We start from the raw sequence: 23642 nt of genomic DNA, 5'->3' as shown, positions 1-23642 counted from the left end.
TTAAAACGTAAAATATAGCTATATGTGGTGGAATCTTTGTAAAATACACTCAATAGAAGTCATTTGAAGCGATTTGACAAATTATGGACACAACTTGTCCGGTGACGTCGCTTGTCCTTTAATGCTTTAGTATATCTGGCCCAAACATTCCCTCCAAATGCTCCTGGCCCGGCCCCTCCGTCAAATTTTAGAACCCATTGTGGCCCGCGAGTCTAAAAGTTTGCCCACCCCTGAACTAGAGCATGAAAGCAAGTTTAAACAGGTGGGTTTTGAGGTGAGATTTGAAAGAAGGAAGGGAGTCAATGTTATGGATGTTGGGTGGAAATGAGTTCCAGAGTTTGGGAGCGGAGCGGAGCGGCTGAAAGCTCTGCACCCCATTGTGGTGAGACAGGCAGAGGGCATACAGAGGTGGAGGGAGGAAGAGGATCTAAGGGCCCAAGAGGGAACAGAGATTTGAAGTAGGTCAGACAGATTGGTTATTCATGGCTTTAAATGTAAACAGAAATATCTTGAAATCAATACGAAGTTTAACAGGGAGCCAGTGGAGCTGCTGGAGGACAGGAGTGATGTGGTGAAAGGAGGGGTTTTTAATGATGATCCGGGCTGAGGAATTTTGGACTATTTGGAGTTTATGGAGACATTTTTATTTGACCCCGAAAAGAACACAAAGTTGTCAGCTAACTGCAGGGCACACAGCTACAAACCACCATCCACAATCACATCCACACTCTAGAGACAATAGAGAGTGTTTCATTAACCTGGCATGCAGGAATGTGGGAAGAAACTGAAGTGCTTGGAGAAAACCTTGTTAAATGTTTGCGGTGTGAAGAACATCTTGACAGCATCAACCATGTTTTGATGTTGTATTGAATTCTGAAAACAAATATTGGTTGACCTATCCAAAATTTTCCAAGCATCTTTGTTTGGCCACTTGGTTGAGTTTAGCTGTCAAGGCTTCATCCAAATCAGCCAGATCTGACGGGAGCTCACAGTCACGTTCACATTTATCATCAGTTCAGACACCCGACTCAACATGTCATTTAGTTCCGAGACAACCGACTGACCATCCCTGGCTGATTGATTTTGTGCACAATTTTAAAAATATACGGATATACTTTATACCTACAAAAGTAGTTTTCTTTTTTTAATAAATGCTCTGTCTTGACTCTTAAAAAATTACTAATAACAATAATAATTCTATTTTTATACAGTAAAGTCTCGTTATATCGATATTCAAGGGAGTCCGAAAAAATATCGATATAACCGGGACTATCGATATATCCGATCCTGCGCCGAACTGCATTAAACAAAAGCCGCCAAAAGAGGGCAGCCAAGCGCCATATAAGAAACGGAGCTGGCCATTAGCTCCCTTTTTTTTGGGTGAGAGATGTTCCCCCAATGTTGCCTCAAAATGGCACATATAATTATTTAATGATTGTAAACATGTATGCTTTAATATTCAGAACTACAGTGTATTTGAAACATATTCATAACTGGATGTGTAACAAGAAAGCATATTATCCGAATCTGAAGCCATTGTTTGGATTCACAAGCAATGCAAGACGTCTTGGCGTGAAGTCATTTTTATTTGCATTTGAATAAAAAGTGACATCGGCTGTCCTTTAATACACAGTATGGAATGTTAATAATTTTCAAAATCATCGCGCTTCAGCAGACAAAACAAGAAACATTGTTGCAAAAAACGATTGCATTCATATACAGTACAGTGGGCATGTACATAACACAACAGGGAAACTGCAACGCTTACATCTTACTGTATTATGTATACAATTTAAAAAAGTCATCAATCTTCTTCTGCTTCCCATTTTTACCTTTTAACACAAACACTTCAATCTCGTCTGCTACACACGAGCTAGCTGGCCGGCGGGGGATGAAAAGGAGCACCGTAATAACCGGATTATCGTAATAACCGGGTATCATACTAAATGATACTAATTATACATAAAAAGACTAGAAATGTGCAAGGGAAATGAAAATAGTATCGTAATAAGCGGTACTATCGATATAACCAATATCGATATAACGAGACTTTACTGTATTTGACTTATTAAGTGCTCTGTGAATGTGCATATGAATTGGATGGGTTCGGTACCTCAAAGAAGGTTCGGAACAACTCTTTCGAGTCTTCTGTTGACCGACCTTGCCTTTTTTTTGGATGCAAAAGGGGTGCTTCGAGAAAACTCACCCACCATAGTAACTCTATACAGGAGGTCCTAGGCTAAGTTTTAAAGCCAGAACCTCTCAACTGTGAGGCATATGCGCTAACCATCCATCACTGTGGTGCCCATGAAAAATATATAATATAATGTAATGTAATATTATTGAATCTCAATTTCCTTGGAAAGAAAATTAAAGCTAAGCGTTAGCAGGCTACAATTGTCAGTGCCCACTCTTCATTCCAGACTGGTGGTCAGAGTGATGCACTTGAGATCACTGCTGATTTAGCCAGGCAGTTTTACCCAATTCTTTTACCAAGAAAAAACATTTATATGAGAGGGGACAAATATATATATATTTTGTCAAATGGAATTTGGGAATTGCCCTGCCGACCCAAGTCACAGTAAATTAGTGTTTGCTGCTGAGCAAAAAGTGTACATTTTGCCAGAACTCTGCTGGCTTATGACCAAGAGGGAACCGGCTTTACCGCACTGTGTAAGAGAGACAGCCACAGGAGATACTGAACCAGCGGCAAAAGGAAGCCTACTGTCAGCAAGAGTCTGCAAAACCCAGACTTCAACCTCTGACAACTTGGAAATATCCATTTTAATAAGGTGGAAAAGTGTATTTGGCCAGACATCCTCGTTTCTCTCATGGAAACTCATCTGTCCTGGTGTGAGGCGACACCCTCAGTGACTTGTAACTAAAGGGTGTAGACTGCTGCGGATCAGTACGTCCCGCAAAATGAATCTGCAATTTGGGCCTTTGGTTTCTTTGAAAATGACTTAACTCAAAATGCACTTGAGAGGTTCTTTGAAAACTGCAGGTTCTTTGCAAGCGTGATGAATCACCTGTTTAATCCCTTGTGTGTGTGTGTGTGTGTGTGTGTGTGTGTGTGTGTGTGTGCGTGTGTGTGCGTGTGTGTGTGTGTGCGTGTGTGTGCGTGTGTGTGTGCGCGCGCGTGTGTGTGTGTGTGCGCACGTGTGTGTGTGTGTGTGTGCGTGTGTGTGTACGTGTGTGTGTGTGTGTGTGTGTGTGTGAATTTTATAAAACAGATCATTTCATGTTAAACCTCCTGTTTCCTCCCTTGGGAGTAAATCGGGGAAGCACGATTGGAAGAGAGGGAATATGGGAAGATAGATTAAAATGTTCATTTATTGTGTTGAGACCGGCAAGACCAATGAACTTTTGGGCTCATCATGGTGTTGCTAAAACAAATACTGGATTAAGGTTCAGTGCATTTTACCTCCCGGTTCAGCAATCTGCAGATGATCAATTAATAATGTTACATAACAGAGGTATTTCCAGAATGTCGCAATGCCATCTAAAGTCAAATAGGTCCCGAGACATTGTTGCATTTCAGTCCGTTTGAAATCAAATGCTTCAAAACATATACAGTGCAGTGACGTGCAGTCAGGGGAGGCAGGTGAGGCAGTGCCTCACCTGTCATCATGGAAACCTGTCATGGAAATATCAAATGAAAAAATAAATTAAACTGTTATATGTATTTAGTGATTTGTAATTTAAAGTTCTTGTCCATTTAACTTCACCGTTTTTGGATTTTTTTCAAAATCGCTGAATTTTCACATTTACCGTTCAAATACTAAGTAGAGACGAGCGGTGAGGCAGCAGCCGGCTGAGCCTCACCATGGATTGCTGTCCCTCTGCATATCGCTATTAAAGCGTTCAAACACGTTTAGTATATGAATCTGTATATATGAATTTCTACAGTTTAGCTGGTGTATATAGTGTACAGTCACTGTACATTATAAACACTGTACTACAGTGTTTATTTTATTTTATTTTTCTCAAAACTGTGCGTAGGTGAGGCACACAGGTCTCCCGCCTCATGACAGGGGGCGCTTGTGATTCCAGAGATACTTGCGACTCCACGGCTGCAGAATAATAGAATTAGAGACAGAAAGCTACAGTAAACAGTTAGCAAGTAAAGTGCAACCCTCCAGTCATTTTTTCGTGTTGCTTGGCCTCATTTTCAGGATGGAGGATTACATATATAAATTGAAAGAATTTTCTAAACTGGACTTTTATTCGAAGCAGGAGATAATAATTAAAGGAAGACCAACACCGGAGCTAAAAGGTTTGCTTCAGACAACGGGACAGAATACACGCTCTTTTCAGACGGACTGGTACACACGAAAAGGCTGGCTGTGTGGATGTCCAGCAAGAAAGCACCTTTTCTGCTTTTCCTGCCTTCTGTTCTCAACTTATGACAATGTCTGGACTTAAATGGGATATTGCGACCTAAAAAATTTACAACGGAGCCTCATCAAACATGAGCGGTCCACCGCGCACGTCCAAAGTCAAATCGCGCTAAAAACATTCGGGATGAGATCAACGCAATCCAGTTTTCCGACGGTCTTGACTACGATGAGATGGCAGCAGCTCAGGTACGAGAAGGTCTGGCCGACCATGCCACCGATTCCAACATCATCGCTGTCCCTCTACATAACTCTGGCTGCACAATCCTGTGTCCAGTCCGACGGCGTCCCTCGACCACTGGTTCCCGACTCTTTCCGGCGAAAGGTGTTCGACTCTCTGCACAGTCTTTCTCATCCTGGAATTCGTGGCACGACCAAGATGCTGGCGAAAAGGTTTTCCTGGAAGGGACTGCAAAGAGACGTGCGAGACTGGGTGCGCGGCTGTCTACGGTGTCAACGCTCAAAGGTCCAGCGCCACACGAAGTCACCCATGGGAATTTTTGACACGCCGGATGCCCGGTTCAGTCACGTCCATATAGATCTTGTCGGACCCCTTTCCCCCTCCCGTGGCTTTCGGTACTTGTTGACTTGCGTTGACCGCTTCACCCGATGGTGCGAAGCCCTTCCCTTGTCCGACTGCGGGTCCGAAGCTGTTGTCGGTGCTTTCCTCCAACATTGGGTCGCCCGCTTTGGGTCACCGAAGACCATCACCACCGATCGTGGAGCCCAGTTCGAGTCTGCACTATTTGGCAAGCTGTGCAATTTTCTGGGATGTCAACGAAACCGGACGACTGCCTATCACCCAGCTGCGAACGGCATGGTGGAACGCCTCCATCGTCAACTGAAGGCCTCCCTAATGTCTGCCGACAATGCCGAACACTGGGTGGATAACCTGCCTCTGGTGTTGCTGGGCATCCGCTCCACGCTAAAGCCCGACATCAACTCGACTCCAGCGGAGCTGGTATATGGCACCAGTTTACGCCTGCCTGGTAAGCTGCTCAACCCGACCGACCCTACGACTGCTGACGTCAATGATCTGCTCACCCGCCTCCGGCAGTTTGCTCTGGCTCTGCGGCCCCAGTCACCGCGAACATCGTACCAGCCGACGCACGTTGATCCCGCACTCCTAACATGTACGCATGCCTTCCTGTGGTGTGATCGGGTGCGTAAGCCCCTCCAGCCCCCTTACGATGGCCCGTATCCCGTCCTCTCCCGCGGTGAGAAGACGTTCCGGATTCAAATCAACGGCCGCGAGGATACAGTCTCCATCGACCGACTCAAACCGGCAGTCGTAGAGCACACGTTGCCGTGCTCCCGAACATCGACGTCGGCCACCCCACCAACGACGTCCCCCGTGTCCGGTGATCGACCTTCTTCGTGCCTGGCCTCTCCGTGTGGCCAAATGACCCGGAGAGGCAGACATGTGCATTTCCCAGAACGTCTCGCCTCCTACCGGCTCTTCTGAGTGCGTCCAGCTCGTTTTTTCCTGCGTCGCTTTCCCCGACTTCGGATCCAGGAGGGGAGCCCTGTGGCGTCACCGGTGCACACCGCAGCTTTAAGCTTTAATGTCTTTCAATTCCTTGATCTACTTGATGTGCGTCTCACCGTGACACATATCACAGGCTTGACAATGGTATAAAAGCAGCTGTCGTGGGACAGGGAGATTCAGACTCATCTCGGACTCAGACCCAGACAGGCGCACCGCTCGCAGAGACCTGCTCAGCATCGCACGGAGTTTCACAGCACGACTTGCTCGACTCTACGCCACGATCAAGCTCTGCGCATCATCTGCCTGGAAGATCTGACAACGAACCTACTCACAAATAAAGAGAAACATCAAACTCTTTATGTCCACGATCGACTTGGCTTTGGATGAACAGCGAAGACTCAACATCAGCATCCACAGTGCTAAGGTAAAGGAGAACCGGGAGATTTTAAAAGATCTCATCAATGCCACCTGCTTCCTTGCCCAACAACAGCTGGCATTTCGTGGAAATGATGAAAGTAAAGGCTCTGCTAATCGTGGCAACTATGTTGAACTATTACATACATGCTTTCGCTGAGAAAGATGACAGGCTAGCGAGACATTTGGAGACATCCACTGTATTTTCTGGCCTGTCAAACAGAATACAGAACGATTTAATTGAAGCAGTTGGTGATGTCATTAGAATTGACATTAAAAAGGAGATCGGTGCAGCCCCATTTGTTGCTGTAGAAGTACATGAGATTGTCATTCTCAGCACTGAAAAGACTGAAACATACAGTCGCAACAGGACTGGTCAAGGACGACTTTCTTCACTGGCAGTCATCTCCATTGAGACAGAGAGACTTTTAAAACTGAAGAAAGTTAAGGAAGGCCTCTGCAAAGATGTTATCGATGCCTTTCTTCAGAAGGAGCGGCGCTTGGACTTCATTTACAAGTAAAGATAACACGATAATAAAGTTTTTTTTCCTTTTTTTTCTATGCGACAGTTTGTATATATAAAGTATGCTGACATGACATTTTAAACAAAACACGTTAACTGTTGCCAATCAAATGGTGAATAAGCTACTCTGTAGAGTTCATATGTTTGTAAATCTTACTATGATGACGTCAGTGCCTCACCAGCCATGAACCTCACCGCACGTCACTGATACAGTGAGACCTCGGCTTACGAACACCTTACTTTACGAACTTTTCGGTTTACGAACGTCAAATTTATGAAAATTAAACCTTGGAATACGCACTACTTTTCACGATACACACCCACCACGGCTGGCGGAGTGATCTTCGGATCTGGCGGAGTGATCTTCGGATCTGGCGGAGTGATCTTCGGCGGAACCACACAACCGAACAGCGCTCCAGCCGGCGCACCTTTCCACACCCCCTCTCTTGAATTCACACGTTGATCGCCTATGAGGAGCTTTTTGCAGATAATTTTACTATTATGGGACCGAAAAAACCTACCACAGGCTTGTGTTCAGCTGAAGAACACAAAACAAAATCACCATTAAGGAGAAAAAGGAGATCATTGAGAAACACGAACGAGGTGTGCGTTTGTGGCGTCACATGTGACTGTCATGTGAATCTCAGCCTGACACATCTCTCACGCTGTGTGTTACTTCCCTGAGAGTAACTTTCTACGACCATTATACAAATAAAGAGCCCAGTACCGTCCACCATTGTTACCATCCTTCGCCTAAAAGCTTTACACAAAGGCGTTATTTAGTCGATGATTTCACGCGACTAATGACACCGAAATTGTCACGTGCGAGTTGACAGCTGGGGCGGGGCCGCCGCTCGCGACCTCCGCCAGCCGAAGAAGACACTTCAATTTCATTTCATTTCAACCAGTCGCTGTCACCTTACCAGTGACATGATTACAACGCCTCGTGCCTCACTGTGTCTTGTGCTGGCAAGTCCAAGAGTTTGCTTTGCTCGAGGTTGTAAGCCGCGATCGCGTAAGTTTGTTGCATTCCGGGATCGCGAGTGTGCCATTTTATTTTTCCTAGCTTGATAGGCTGGACGGATCACCCCGCCCACCTTCTTTTGTCGCGTTTTATTCCGCGTCCGTGTAATCATCGGACTCGCGCCTTTTGTTGTAATAAAATCTTTGCCAGCACCTACGGGACTCGAATTGGATGCAGATGACATCAAGGAGCTTGTTGCTGACCATAATGAGGATTTGATTTGCCTTCAAGAGGACAAGCAGAAGCAGGCCATTCAGGAGTTGATGTGCAGGCTTTTATTGAACAGTTCCATCCAGAAAAGAGAGTCATCAACATGATGAATGATAATGTGATGCCTCAGTTTCGTAAGATCTTATAAGTCAGAAAGCAACAGCAACAATTAAGAGCCCTCAATGACCATCACAAATGTAAATAAAGTGACTTTATTATAGAGTGCAGTGTATTTCTTTCATTACAATACAATAACACATTTATTATACATAGAATAAGGTATTTTGTGTGTAGTTTTAAGGCTTATTTCGTTGAAAATTATATTTTATGGAGACCTGGGAATGGATTATTCCCATTTTAATGGTTTCCGATGGGAAATAAGAATAAGAATAAGAATAAGAATCGGATTGGATGGTTTGCATTGGATTGACCTTTATTCGCATTGGAGGAATTTACATTTCACAGCAGCAAACTTATGAAAGTAAGATGAAAGAAGTAGAAAAACAAAATACACGAGCTGCTGGAAAGGCAACCACTCACGCGACACAACCTTGAAGTGAAAAGAACATCCATCCATCCATCCGTTTAACGTACCGCTTATTCCTCATTAGGGTCGCGGGGGGTGCTGGAGCTTATCCCAGCTGTACTCTTGTTAATCATTAAACAAAAGTAGTGATAATAAAAGTTGATAACACTTGACTCAAACAAATAAAAGTGGGAAATCCAAAATTGGTCAACCAACATTTTTGAGTACATTAAAACATGGTGGATGAATTGGTATTCTTGTCACACTGATTTAAAATAACACATTTTCCTTTTCCTGCAAATACTCACGCTGAGGATCAGGATTCACTGAGACAGAAATGTAGAATAAATTCATGTTGCATCAGTGAGTCCATAATATGTTTTTTAATACCGGATCTGGAAATCATAGGAGTCTGACCAGCAGCTGCAGAGATCCCAACAGACTAATGGATGATATAAGACAGTATTTTCAATCATCAAGCAGGATGAGTGATAATTCCAAACAGTGTTCAAATGTGTGTTGTTCAAACAGGAGGCAGAAACGCTATTGTGGAACTTTTTCTGGAACTGCTGCAGTCATACGCATTTCTGTGCCTTTCGCTGCAAATGATAATTCTCAGAAGCATCTGCATTGTCAAATTAAAAAAAAAGTGTTAATTTTTATTCCGACTCTCAGCTATTTCATTTATTTGAATTAAACAAGGTAACATATTTGATGGTTTGACTATTTCAGAATCATCTTTATTGCCAAGTATGTAGAACACACAAGGAATTTGTTTCCGGTAGAACACGCTGCACTAGTATCGTCGTCAAAAAAAAAAAACTGCTAAGTGGCACTATACAGTTCCATTTTGGCTACTGTTGAAAGAGTTCAAAGAGTTCAAAGAGTTAATGGCTTGGGGGAAGAAGCTGTTTAAATGTCTGCTGGATTTGGTGCGCATGGATCGGTAGCGCCTGTCTGAGGGGAGTAGCTGGAAAAGGTGGTGGGCAGGGTGCGGAGGGTCCAGTAAGATTTTCCGCGCCCTAGTTTGGATTCTTGCAGTGTGCAAGTCCTCGAGAGTGGGTAGGGTGGTGCCAATGATTTTTTCCGCCGTCCTAACTGTCCGTTGAAGTCGGATTTTGTCCATTTTTGTGGCGGCCCCGAACCAAACGGTGATGGAAAGACAAAAAACATCTGAGTTTTCTCTTTCCGCAATAAATGTTGATACTCTGTATGTGTCAAAGTGTTGCTTGAGTCTTAAATAAAGCGCACAAATGACAAATGTAATCTAATCTGAAAATGAACTCTAATGTGAACGGAGATCCTTTGAAAGGAGGCCAGAATTGGAATTTTGTGATCTTTTTGTGATTTTTTTGTGATCCAAAAAAATAAAAATAAACTTGCTTATTGGGCAATTATTTTCTACCCATTGTGCTTAATGGTGGTGAATAAGATTTATATTTTTAAAAATAAATAAATAATAAGAACATCATAAGGTGTCAGAGTGGGTGACTGGGTCGCACATCCACCACAGAGGTCTAAAGAGTTTGATGGTTCTCTTTATTTGTAAGTAGGTTCGTTGTCAGATCCCCCAGCAAAAAAAAGATTTCCGTTCGTCTTAAACTTCTACTGTTTTCTGATAAATGCAGCAACAGTTGTTTCCCTCACACCAAACAACTTGCCAATTGTCCTGCAGCTCATCCTGGCCTTTTGCAACGCGACTATTTCAACGCTGATGTCCTCGCACGGATCTCTGGTCTTCGACATTGAGGAGAGGTTGGAGTGTGTTTGATTTGAGTGTGTGGACAAGTGGCTGATACAGGTAAGTTGTTCAAACAGATGAATTTAAGACAGTTAAATGAGAGGTCAATGGGAAGATTTCTTAAAAAAGAACAAATATATCTGTGGGGGCCTACTTCCTCACTGGTTGATACTTTGGGTTTTCAAATGCTTGTGGCAGGCAATAAAATGCCAATTGATGCTTTAAAACTGTGATTTTCAGGGGTTTTGTTTTAAATTCTGTCACTCATGGTTGAAGAGTATCTTTGATACAAATTACAGATCTCTGCGCATCACCTGCAACCCAGGCAGGTGATGCGCAGAGCTTGATTGCGGCGTGGAGTCGAGCAAGTCGTGCTGTGAGACTCCGTGCGATGCTGAGCAGGTCTCTGCGAGCTGTGTCTCTTTGAGGCTGTGAGTCCGAGATGAGTCTGAGATGATTCTGCCCCGTGGTTCGCCCCAATCTCTCTGTCCCGCGACAGCTCCTTTTATACAATTTTCAAGCGTGTGCTATGAGTCAGGGTGAGACGCACATCAAGGAGATCAAGGAATTGAAAGACATCAGAATCAGAATCAGAATCATCTTTATTGCCAAGTATGTAGGACACACAAGGAATTTGTTTCCGGTAGAACACGCTGCACTAGTAAAACATGATATGAAAGGATTGAAAGGCGCACTTCAAAATCATACACACGTGTGACGCCACAGGTCCAGGTTTGATTCTGGGCCGAGACTTCCTGTGTGAATTTTGCATGTTCTCCCTGTACACGCAGGGTGTTCTTTTCTTCTTTGATGGATGGAATAATAAAAACAGTAACACGGATAAAATGCCACACTTTCAAATACTTATTGTTTCATATCAAGCAACCTTTCATCAAGGCCAAAAGGTGGTCAGCTCATTCTCCTTCCAAGCTATAGGCCAACACCCAGTACACAAAAGCCAAGCTGCAACTGTGTCCCCAAAACAGCAAATGCCAGAGACGAAGAAACCCGCCCCATTTGGCAAAGCAAGGCACTCAAACATATGCAGGGTGGGAAGACTCCAAGAAATGCAGAACACATAGAGAATCACCATTCACTCTGGCTCTGGTTCCTACATTCTGGTTTATATGTGAGAACACTTCAAATATCAACAGTGTATCAAATGGTTGTTTTCGCCACTGTAAGGACAATGAGGATGATATGCTAAGCGTTGGGCCACTGTTGCAGCCCTATGTAATACAAAATATCAAAACATAACTTACACATACAACCTTTTAATCGTATGAGATTTGAGAGGTCGTCAGTCAGTCGGCGGCAGAAATTGCAATTGTTACATTTGTGCCGAAAACTGCACAGCAATACAAAAAATCCCCTTTCTTTTTCCAGCCACCATTTGTACAGGGACACAAAGTCCATATTAGAAATAGATGAATAGGGTAAATATTGCCCATCATGACGAAAGAGTCACCTTGGTCACCATACACTGTATATATAAACCAGTTCTTGCTACTTTCAACAAGATTAACTGTACAGAGCGAAAGAAGCTCAACAAAAATCGACAAACACCAGATCTCGAGAAAATGATGAAGCCCTTTAGTTTGTCTGTTGCCGTGATCATCATGCTTGCCTTCCTTTTTATTCAGGAGGGCTTTACCACCTCTCTTGATAATAGGGTAAGCATTAAAAAAATCTTTGTGATCTAACTTTTTTCTCAGACATCTTTTAATACCGAACTTGGAAATCATAGGAGTCTGAGCAGCATATGGTGGAAGCAAGAGATGATGCAGTTGCTGAGGTCCAGATGGACTTGTGGAAGGTATAAGACCGTATTTTCATCGAGCAGGATGAGTGATAATTCCAAACAGGGCTTAACGTTTGTGTTGTTCACACAGGTGGCAGACAACAAGAGACAGAAACGTGATACTCAGCGATGCAAATTTTGCTGCAACTGCTGCGGTCGTTTGAATTTCTGTGGCATGTGCTGCGAATGGAGATTCTAAAAATCAACTACATTGTCACATCAATCAAAAAAATCCTTTGTTCTCCCTGTAAGCAATTGTGCTTGGTAGAATGGAATATACTGATTTTGTACAACTTAGTGGTGGGACGCTTAGGACAGACAAAATAAATATTGAATGTCTCTACTCAATAAATGCCAATAAACACAGCAAGTATGAATGTGTTGGTTGAGTCATGATAAAAATGTGGAGATGACATTTTCATTTTTTTGCTCCTGTCATGGTATGTGAGTGGAAGAACAGAGATTTGTCACATCAACATAGCTGATATGAGAATGTTAAGTGATTGGACGAATGTGTCCAAATCTCAAGTCAACCTCATGGAAAACAACCACTGCTGCATTTAAAGTACTGCAAAAAAAGACAGTACTTTTGCCAAACAAAAACACAGTGAATACAATATCAGAGTGAAAATGTGTGTCAAAAACAGTTTTACAAATAATACAGACCTGGCTTGCTAAAGATTTCATGTAAAGATGATTCCTAAGAGAGGGACCAGAAACGGATAATGACAGAATGCTATGCTTAGTCTTTGGTACTCCAAAGAGCATCTGATGTGCTGACTTGAAAAAGAAGCTGTGTGCAGTGGTGGAGGAACTCAGAGTTATGGTGGGGTGAAAGTATTAAACATTTAACTGAAAAGAGGCCAAAGCTTTAGTTTTGTGCTCCTGTCATCTTTTAATCTCGTCATTTATCCGTACATTATCTGATCCACTTAACCTAACAAGGGCTGCGAGTCTTCTGCCCGATACATATGTTGGTGTGTAGACAGCGAGCACAATCTTCCAATAAAAAACACCAAGATGAGAATCCACCGTTTAGTATTTTTATGGAAGTCTTTCTTGTAAAACTGCACACAAACAGAAAAAAATAGAAATATTGTACAGCATCGAATTATACATATAAAATTACATTAATGTAACAGGCCTATTCTCTAGGTCAATCAACAATTATATGGTAAGCATGTGAAATGCTTAACTGATAAAATATTGATGTAGGCTTATAAATAACATGCACAACAATTTTCCCGTCGTCTTGATGGTGGCAATGCGCACGATGCCCATGGACCCCTCTCCGATCTTGATGTACTGGTCGAAATAGGTGCGCGGGTCGCCTGGATCCACCACCACCTGTAGAGCCGCCCGGAACTGCTCGTGGGACACGCTCTGCGGTCTCTCTGCGGGGAGCGGGTATCGGGCGGCGCCGGCGACAGGGCGGAGGGGGCCGGTAGACATGGGGCTGGCACGCTGGGGTGAGGCGTTTGTGAGTGTTGACCCGCTTCTGGCGTCAGACTGGGATGGGATGAGGTGTGGTGAGGGTGCAGCTTGCCAACGGAGGGCTTTTGGCCGGAATATCCTATGAGGGGCACGGAGAGGCTGTTTTGAGAGGATGACTCGTGGGGACGCGCTGGCGGCCCGATGGGGAACTTTAAACATGTTGAAGAAGGCGGACTTAGCGAGTGACAAATTACTCTGGTCATCCAGCATAATATACATTTTCTTCTGCTGTTCAGGATATCCTTTGGGATACACATTGACCAGACATATTTTGGAACATGACTTTCCATGCAAGCCCTCTCCACAAACTTCAGTGCAGCTGGATGTACTTACAGCCTGCTCCCTGTCGTCATCCTTGGAAGTAACGGCCTCCTTTGCTATCCAGGGAGCTGGACCATCATGGAGAGCTGAGATGTGACGATCACTGTCACACTCTGAACAGTGAACTGCAGTCTTACAGTCTTTGGTTCTATGGTTTGTGGACATACAGCATTTGAAACAAATGAAATGCTTTTTTAAGGAAGCTCTTCCTCTCTTCTAGGGTCTTCATTCTGAAACCCCTACACTTCCTGAGAGAGTGTAGTTTGTTATGAATGGGACAATGTATTTCCGGGTCTATAGGAGGAAGGTCACCACTTGAAAGTTTGGAGGCTTCAACCTCAGTTTTATTAGCGAAGATGAGAGTCCTGACCTTCCACTGGCTGGTGGGTGGTTTCTCATCTTTGTAGGGACCTGTGCTGGAGCCTTGGAGGGTAAAACTGGGGTCCGTCTTCATTTCTGCAAAACTGTTCACAAAGTTAATGAAAAATTACAATGGCGGATTATGGACAAAGTTATCTCCCTTGTATTTGGTCCCCTGAGTAACCCGTGTGTCCTGGAGGTATGGAAGGTATGGAAGCTTCTCAACAATTGAATTTATGCCCCTACATGAGTCGAGGAAACTGAGCCCAGGTAGCTAACCTTCATTCTTTGCAGCTTCCACCTCCAGAAGGTCAGCAAGCTCCTGAAGACGTCGGCTATCTTTGGGAGAGATTTTAGGCACATTGTCAAGACGTTTGAATAGTGAAGCTTCAATAACCTCTGTAGAACCATAAGTCTTTTCCAATCGTTGCCATAGCCTGTCGAGTCCAGCCGCTGGATCGTTGACATGCACTGCCCTGATCCGCTGGGCATAGTGAAGTGACTCCCCATCAAGCCACCTGGTTAGTAAGTCTAGATCCTTACTAGGTTCGAGATTCAAGCCGTCTATGGCATTGCAAAAGGCAGATCACCATGACATATAGTTCTCAGGCCGATTGTGAAACACCTTGAACCCTGCTATGAGGTCACGACAAGCGAGAAAGGCAGCAAGGTCAGAAACATCTGTAGACCTCGATGTAAGCCTGTCACTGACTTTATGTGGAGAGCTTGCTGCACTCTTGCCCTGCGGTGACTGGGATCTGAAGGCATTAACATTGGCATGAGGGAAGACTGCCCGCCATGTGGCCTGGGGTTGCTCCGAACGCTTGGTATTACGAGATGCTATAGGCTGCAACACGCTGGGGCTGTTATGAGAAATGGCGCTGTGGAGGGTATACTGATTTCCCTTTGTTATCACCTTTATCGTCACTTTGGGGGCTGAAGGGTCCGTCAACATTGGATTGGATTTGCCTTTATTAGTCTCACAGTGGAGAAATTTACATTTCACAGCAGCAAAGTGATGAAAGGAATGAAAGTAGAAAAACAAAATACATGAGCCGCTGGAAAGGCAGCCACTCTCGCGGCGCCGTCTCATCAACGTGTTGTTTTGGTATATCCGGCGATAGAGGAGGTCCGATAGCCAAGTCAGCTTTACTACTTTCATTTTCTGCTGCTGCTTCAAGCACCTTTGCTGCAGCTCGTGCACCTTCAGCTTCACCCTTTTCTTTAAGAGCATTCAATGTTGGATCAACGCGGGTTCGTTCAACCTCCATGTCAATTTTAAATTGAGCATATTCAGCTCTTTTGCGAGCAGCCTCTGCCTTTGCCCGTGCTGCTGCAGCAACCTGGCTTGAATTTGACTTGGAAGAGCGCTTGGAAGATCATGACTGGATAGCACTTGATGATTCACACACTGACCTAACTCCAGGTTAGACATTTCCTTGGGCTCTGACATTTTCAGTGACGTGCGGTGAGGTTCATGGCTGGTGAGGCACTGACGTCATCATAGTCAGATTTACAAACATATGAACTCTACAGAGTAGTTTATTCACCATTTGTTTGGCAACAGTTAACGTATTTTGTTTAAAATTTCATGTCAGCATTCTTTATATATACAAACTGTAGCATAGAAAAAAACAATAAAAAAAAAAAAACGTTTTTATCGTGTTACCTTTAGTCCATGCGCCGCTCCTTCTGAAGAAAGGCATCGATAACTTCTTTGTAGAAGCCTTCCTTATCTTTCTTCAGTTTTAAAAGCCTCTCCGTCTCAACGGAGATCACTGCCAGTGAAGAAAGTCGTCCTTGACTATATGTCGGCTATATGTTTTCAGTGCTGAGAATGACAATCTCGTCTACTTTTACACAACAAATGGGGCTGCACCGATCTCCTTTTTAATGTCATTTCTAATGACATCACCAACTGCTTCAATTAAATCGTTCTGTATTCTGTTTCACAGGCTAGAAAATATAGTGGATGTCCCAAAATGACTCGCTAGCCGGTCATCTTTCTGAGCGAAAGCATGTAATAGTTCAACATAGTTGCCACGATGAGCAGAGCATTTACTTTCATCATTTCCACGAAATGCCAGCTGTTGTTTGGCAAGGAAGCAGGTGGCATTGATGAGATCTTTTAAAATCTCCCGGTTCTCCTTTACCTTAGCATTGTGGATGCTGATGTTGAGTCTTCGCTCATTTTTGATGAGGCTCCGTTGTAAATTTTTCAGGTCGCAATATCCCATTTGAGTCCAGACATTGTCACAAGTTGAGAACAGAAGGCAGGAAAAGCAGAAAAGGCGGTTTCTTGCTGGACATCCACACAGCCAGCCTTTTCGTGTGTACCAGTCCGCCTGAAAAGAGCGATTATTGTGTCCCGTTGTCTGAAGCAAACCTTTTAGCTCCGGTGTTGGTCTTCCTTTAATTATTAGCTCCTGTTTCGATTGAAAGTCCAGTTTAGAAAATTCTTTCAATTTAGATATGTAATCCTCCATTCTGAAAGTGCGGCCAAGCAACACAAAAAATGACTGCAGGGTTGCACTTTACTTGCTAACTGTTTACTGTAGCTTTCTGTCTCTAATTCTATTATTCTGCGGACGTGGAGTAAGAAGTATCTCTGGAATCACAAGCGCCCCCTGCCTGTCATGAGGCGGGAGAAGTGTGTGCCTCACCTACGCACAGCGTTTTGATAAAAATAAAACAAAATAAACACTGTAGTACAGTGTTTATAATGTACAATGACTCTACATTATATACACCAGCTAAACTGTAGAAATTTAGTTCATATACTAAAAGTGTTTGAACGCTTTAATAGCGATATGCAGGAGGACAGCAATGCGGTCTCATTGCAGAGCAAGCCAGCACAGTAAGCATAGTGATTGCGCAATCCATGGTGAGGATCAGCCGGCTGGTGCCTCACTGCTCGTCTCTACTTAGTATTTGAACGTAAATGTGAAAATTCAGCGATTTTGAAAAAAATCCTAAAACGGTGAAGTTAAATGGACAAGAACTTTAAAGTGCAAATCACTAAATATATATAACTGTTTAATTTATTTTTTCATTTGATATTTCCATGAGAGCTTTCCATGATGACAGGTGAGGCACTGCCTCCCCTGCCTCCACTGACTGCACGTCACTGGACATTTTGCTTTTGAAGGAGATGTAATGTATATCCAATCCAGAGCTATGCTTTCGACGTATAGGCAATCTTTTTACTTTTCTGCCCTAACCATATGTTGGTGTGTAGACAGCGAGCTTAACTATCTTCCAATAAAAAACACGAAGATGAGAATCCACCGTTTAGTATTTTTATGGAAATCTTTCTTGTAAAACTGCATATAAACAGAAAAAAACAATAGGAATATTGTACTGCACTACACAGAACTCGCTGTGGATGCGCAACAGCGGGGATGGAAAACCAAGGTATATCCAATTGAAGTTGGATGCAGAGGGTTTGTGGCTTCCTCCACCATCAAGCTGCTAAAAGACCTGGGTATCCATGGACAGGCTCTGCGGCACACAGTTAGGTCACTCTCTGAAGCGGCAGAAAGAAGTAGCCACTGGATCTGGATGAAGAGGAAGGACCCTATCTCTATCTCTCTCTATCTCTCTATATCTCTATCTCTCTATATCTCTATTTCTATATCTCTCTAGCTCTAGCTCTATCTATCTATCTATCTATCTATCTATCTATCTCTATCTCTATCTCTATCTCTATCTGATAGAGTGTTTTATGCACATTAGTAAACATATTATGTTATTTCATGTTTAGCTTAGTACACATTATGATTATTGCACGTTTAATTTCAGTCTAATAGCATTATCAATCTTATTAGTTCAATAGTCGTTGCAAAGAAGCAACGGCTCCAACTTCAATCTAAGACCCTCCCAACACTGAGTTGTCCGTAGCTGATTGGACAACAGATCGCTGCTGTGGACATTCAAAAACTTGTCAGAGCGGGAGCTCGCTCTCTTTGTTTCCTATCTTTGTCCGTGTGCTCATGTCTTCGCTCCTACCTAGACGAGAGAGTGCTTTTTCTGTCTCACTAGAATAAAGTAGTTTTTGTTCACCATCTATCGTCGTTACTGATATTTTTATCACTGAACTTCTTTGAACACCGAACCAGGAAAGAAGCAAGAATTTAAACCGAACACTATCTCTATCTATCTATCTATCTATCTATCTATCTATCTATCTATCTATCTATCTATGTTTATCTCTACCTACCTCACTACCTACCTCTCTATCTCTCTACCTCTACCCTCTCTATCTTTACCCTCTATCTCTACCTCTATCTCTCTATCTATCTCTCTATCTCTCTATATTTCTATCTCTCTCTATCTCTCTCTCTTTATACATCTCTCTCTGTATCTCTCTCACTACTGACGATGGCACACTACTGACGATGTGTCCCAATTCACAACCTCCCATCCCTGAGGCACAGCTCCCACACCACTCTCAACATCAAGGCTAATCTCATGTGAGGACCATCCATTGGCACAAATGGACAGAATAACATCACGTCCAGTGTTTCATGATTCTCTCAGCATCCAATTATACATATAAAATTACAATAATCTAACAGGCCTATTCTCTAGCTCAATCAACAATTCTATGGTAAGCATGTGAAATGCTTAACTGTATAATGCTGTAAATGTATTGACAGATTGTGCCTGAACAAGTCAAAAGAAAGAGGATGGATGTGGATGTGATCACACCACTCCACTGTTTAGTGACGTGCGGTGAGGTTCATGGCTGGTGAGGCACTGACGTCATCACAGTCACATTTACAAACATATGAACTCCACAGAGTAGCGTATTCACCATTTGATTGGCAACAGTTAACGTGTTTTGTTTAAAATGTCATTCAGCATTCTTTATATACTGTGTACAAACTGTATGATAGAAAAAAAGAATTAAAAAAACATTATTGTGTTACCTTTACTTATAAATGAAGTCCAAGTCTCTCTGTCCCAATGTACAGTGACTGTACTTTATATACACCAGCTAAACTGTAGAAATTTAGTTCATATACTAAAGGTTTTTGAACACTTTAATAGCGATATGCACAGGGACAGCAGCGATTTTGAAAAAACAGTCCAAAAATGGTGAAGTTAAATGGAAAAGAACGTTAAAGTACAAATCAAAAAATAAATATTTCTGTTTAATTTATTTTGTCATTTGATATTTCCATGATGACAGGGGAGGCACACTTAACTGATTGTCAGCCAACTGCAGGGCACATTGAGACAAACAACCATCACACTCACATTTCTGCACAATTTGGAGTGTTCAATCAGCCTGCCATGCATGTTTTTGGAATGTGGGAAAAAAACCGCAGGACCCGGAGAACACCCATGCGGGCCTGAGGAGAACATGGAAACACAGGGAGGCCAGAGTGGGATTTGAACTCACGACCTCTGCACTGTGAAGTGTGCGTGCTAACCACTCGGCTACCGGGCCGCCCCATTAATATGATATATAAAAAAAGACGGGAAAATTAGCAACAACACAAATAAAATGAAGCATGTTACAGCTTTATTATTTTAATCTAAAACCTCCAGAAAAGGCGTGAAACTTTGCAAAACACAACCAGGCAAATACGGGCAAAAAACTATCAGACTCCTTTTGGGCTTGACCAGCACTGAATGTTACACAGGAAACTAGCATACCTAGAGAAAACCCAACAAGAGACCATATATACACCATTCAACGCCAGATAGCCCAGAATCAAAATCTCAACGATTAATTTGACATGCCAAGGGATCAAACTTTTTGATCCCATGACACACTGTAAATGAGAGTTCTTCAGTCGGTAAGCAGCAGAAATTGTATTTACTACATTTGTGCCAAAGACAGCTCAGCAACTCGAAAAATCCCCTTTCTTCTTCCAGTCACCAGTTGAAGTGAAACACAAAGTCCATATCAGAACTCTGTAAATATTGCCAGGCATGATGAAAGAGTCCACTTGGCAACGCTATATAAAAAGCAGTCTTTCCAGCTACGTTTGACAGAATTAACTAATCAGAGTTTCCGCAAAGAAGCGAAAGAAAAATCAACAAACATCATATACTCTCTGAAAGATGATGAAGACTTTCAGTTTGTCTGTTGCAGTGATCGTCATGCTTGCCTTCCTTCATATTCAGGAGGGTTCCACCACCTCTGTTGATAATAAGGTAAGAACATGAAATAATGGTGTTTCTTGTTTGATCCAACTTTTTTCAGAAACATCTTTTTATACCGGATATTGAAATCACAGGAGGCTCACCAGCATATGGTGGAAGGAAGAGATGAAGCGGTTGCTGAGACCCCAGAAGACCACCAATGGAAGGTATATTACAGTATTGTCTGTGTGTGTGTACGCGGGTGTGTGTGCATGTGTGTTTACACAACCTCACTCAGCCGCAATTTTCTTTATTAAATACCACTACTACGTTAAAGAATTTGGATTCTATATTTTTTGAAATGTAGCTATTTCAAAATATCTGGCAGCATTAAATAACACAGGGACAAAACACTTATTTTGTGACAAGCAGTGTGCTTGTGTTGTTCAAAAAAGCATTCAAAACTGTTCCAAACATCAGTCAGGTGAAAATGCAAAGTCCATTGGAAAAAGAGAGAGAGGCTGCCACTGATTAGGAAATACTTCACAATAAATGCCAGTATTTATCTGACAGGCAAAAGAGCCGAGCTGCTGAAAGTTTTCAGAACTTCAAAATTGCTGTCTACTACACAATCAAAACTGTGCAAGCACTGAAGATAAAGTTATTTAACTGTGCAGTGGCTCATTTCAGTTATTCTGCACACAGATGGACAGTGGCATACGACACAAACGTTTCATCAGTGGAAGGGACTGCCGCTGGTGCTGCGGTTGCTGTGGTCGGGAATCGACATGGTGTGGTCTCTGCTGTGATTGGTGATTCCTGGAATTTGTACTCCTGTACAGCGATCAATCTATGTTATCACAATAAACCATCCATCCATCTGTTATCTGATCCATTTGTTCGACATACGTTTGCATGCTGGAGCCTGTCCCAGAAGTTTTCAGGCCGAAGAGACACCTTAAACTTGTTGCGAGCAAATTGTAGAGACAAACAACCATCAGGACAAACGCTCACTCTTTGGGACAATTTGGAGTGTTACACATGAATGCTTTGGATTATGGGAGGATATTGTGCGCTATCATAGTCCATTTTGTTTTCTACTTTACCAAATTATAACATTCTCCGGTAACTTTTGTAATTTTTGTGTTACATATTTTGGCAAATTTCGTCATGGAAATATGTGTTTACGGCCGTGCATTTTACCTCATGTACATGGTGTTACAAACAAACCCTTAACAACATATTTACTGTTTATACTGTACAGAGAAACAACATCTTACAGGCTTTGGAAGAGTTACTCAAACATGAGGCTACATGTGGGCCAGGTTCAAGGTCAAATTACGACATAATCACTGGCAATATTTCATACTGAGGCTTTAGTATCAACAAGTATTTCATTCACTCAATCATTAGTTAAAAATAATGTTGGTGGGGACCCAAAAATAATTAGAAAAAAGAAGCCAGACGCATAAATTGAAGTGTGATCGGTGACTCGGGCCGGCTGAGACTTGTTGATATCTATGTGCTATCACTGGATTTGTGTGGAGTATTGATGGACAAAAAAAAATACAAAACATGAGCATAAATAAATGTGGCAGTAGAAGGCAGGACTTGATACTTGATTCAAATCACCCCTTGAAAACTTTAAGCGTGTGCAATGTTCATATTTACAAAATCTGCTAAATACCCTCACATATCCAAACGAGTGACTCCTTAATTCTTGCCTGCTGATACACGACACTAAGCAAAATAATTGCATAGCCTGGTGAAAATATCTGAGGCAGTTCCATCACCAGCAAACATTCGGCTGGAGTTGGCTACATTTTGAGTTGATATTTCAACTTGTCTAAAAGGCCTTTTAAACCTCACCATCTATACTTCCACACGAGGAATGAACATATACCTTTGACGCCTCTGCCTCTGACAAAAAAAAAAAAAAACTACAACAAACCACAACAATTCTTGTTAGCTCGGTTCTTAGCGGAGGTTGTGGATCAGCTGGTGCAGACCTGCTGATTTTGCAGCAAGGAACAAGAAAAAAAACAGTCAGAACACCAGCCTGCGAGGAACAGAATGGAAGACTCCTGACCTAAATGGTGTTGAACAGGCTTGAGTAATCATGGTAAATAATTCTCACAGGTTTGCTCCCTTGATCCGAGAAAGAGTGGGACAGCAGGCTCAGAATCGTATTATTCACTCCCACCTTCTCCTCTTGCGTAAACTGCAGGTGATGAAGATGCAAAGGTGACATGCGATCCAAAGTGGTGCAGCAGCAGTTGCTTCAATCTTCAAGGGATGATATAGGTCATTGTGAACAACATTGTCCAACAAACTGGACAACTTCCGACTAAATTCAATTACCAGTTGGCCTTACAGTGCAGAGGTGCAGGGTTTGATTCCAGCCTTCCTCTGCCACCTGCTGGGGACTAACAGAACAAATTAATGACGCTGTTGATTTTTGTGCCACGGAAAATAGCCCCCTAAGTGGCGACGACATCTCAGGCCTGCATTAAAAAAAAAACATTAAACACAGGAAAATAAAGTAAGTCACAACACGTAGATGCATATTTTTAGTAAAAAAAAAAAAAAAGAAATCAAATAAAGAAAACTGGTTTAACTTCAATTCCGTTTTGACTAAAACGTCCCAACATTTTCGCATACAACATTCATTTGCTCTCTTTTGGCTATAAACGAGTGAGTGGTCAGTCACTGTATTAAAGCTGTGTGCACATTTTGAGCATGGTGTCTTTGATCCACGATTCAAAGGACACTTTGATTCTCTCATTTTTCATCGCAAACTGCAATAAACAACAAAGTGTTTGAGGGAAAAGTGGTTTGGAATGCACAATTGTCCATGTTTTATCTTATGTATTATGTTATGTATTATTTTACTTTATACTAACTCTTTCGTTTTTAAGTGCTTTATTATAGCTTCAGCTGTGAAAGGACTGTTTAAATCAGGAAGTTATTGTGTTGTATTGTATTGTTTTTTTATTGTTTTGCATTGCATTGTATCATATACATGTGTAACGGAGTTGTGCGCTTAGATTATTAAATTATGAAGGAAGTGACGCAACGGCGCACAGTGTGGCACTATGTCCCGCCCATAGTTTCCAGAACAATCTCGAGGAGATTCAGGGTGAGTCGCAATTTTCTGTTGGTCTCGATTAACGCGCATTTTCATGACAATATCTTATTTTGTTTCCCCTTTTGTACTGTCTAGTGTTATCTAATTAGTTCCCTTAT

At 42.5% G+C, this 23642-nt stretch overlaps 2 protein-coding genes across 2 annotated transcripts; both read left to right on the top strand.

Annotated features, from left to right (window-relative positions):
• Positions 1-11838: 11838 nt before the first annotated feature.
• On the top strand, positions 11839-12327 carry LOC148896214 (hepcidin-like). Its single transcript, XM_088998146.1, has 3 exons — positions 11839-11997; positions 12072-12140; positions 12217-12327. Exons 1-3 carry the CDS (start codon positions 11905-11907, stop codon positions 12322-12324), a joined length of 270 nt encoding a protein of 89 aa, XP_088854272.1. The 5' UTR covers positions 11839-11904; the 3' UTR covers positions 12325-12327.
• A 7964-nt stretch (positions 12328-20291) lies between these two features.
• LOC148896213 (hepcidin-like) lies at positions 20292-21280 on the top strand. The gene is made up of 3 exons (XM_088998145.1): positions 20292-20468; positions 20552-20623; positions 21102-21280. The coding sequence occupies exons 1-3, from the start codon at positions 20376-20378 to the stop codon at positions 21210-21212; spliced, it is 276 nt and encodes a 91-aa protein (XP_088854271.1). The 5' UTR covers positions 20292-20375; the 3' UTR covers positions 21213-21280.
• The last annotated feature ends 2362 nt before the right edge of the window (positions 21281-23642 follow it).

Source organism: Hippocampus bargibanti, linkage group LG06, assembly GCF_051943395.1.
Source record: "Hippocampus bargibanti isolate YZ-2025 linkage group LG06, ASM5194339v1, whole genome shotgun sequence".
Lineage (NCBI taxonomy): Eukaryota > Metazoa > Chordata > Actinopteri > Syngnathiformes > Syngnathidae > Hippocampus > Hippocampus bargibanti.
Note: the sequence above shows the minus strand (reverse complement) of the source record. Positions and strands in the feature narration are given on the sequence as shown.

Coding starts and splice junctions, on each gene's coding strand:
- LOC148896214 (XM_088998146.1), top strand. CDS start 11,905: ATGATGAAGCCCTTTAGTTTGTCTGTTGCCGTGATCATCATGCTTGCC. Junction 11,998..12,071: donor CCACCTCTCTTGATAATAGG/GTAAGCATTAAA, acceptor TGGAAATCATAG/GAGTCTGAGCAGCATATGGT. Junction 12,141..12,216: donor TCCAGATGGACTTGTGGAAG/GTATAAGACCGT, acceptor TTGTTCACACAG/GTGGCAGACAACAAGAGACA.
- LOC148896213 (XM_088998145.1), top strand. CDS start 20,376: ATGATGAAGACTTTCAGTTTGTCTGTTGCAGTGATCGTCATGCTTGCC. Junction 20,469..20,551: donor CCACCTCTGTTGATAATAAG/GTAAGAACATGA, acceptor TTGAAATCACAG/GAGGCTCACCAGCATATGGT. Junction 20,624..21,101: donor CAGAAGACCACCAATGGAAG/GTATATTACAGT, acceptor TTCTGCACACAG/ATGGACAGTGGCATACGACA.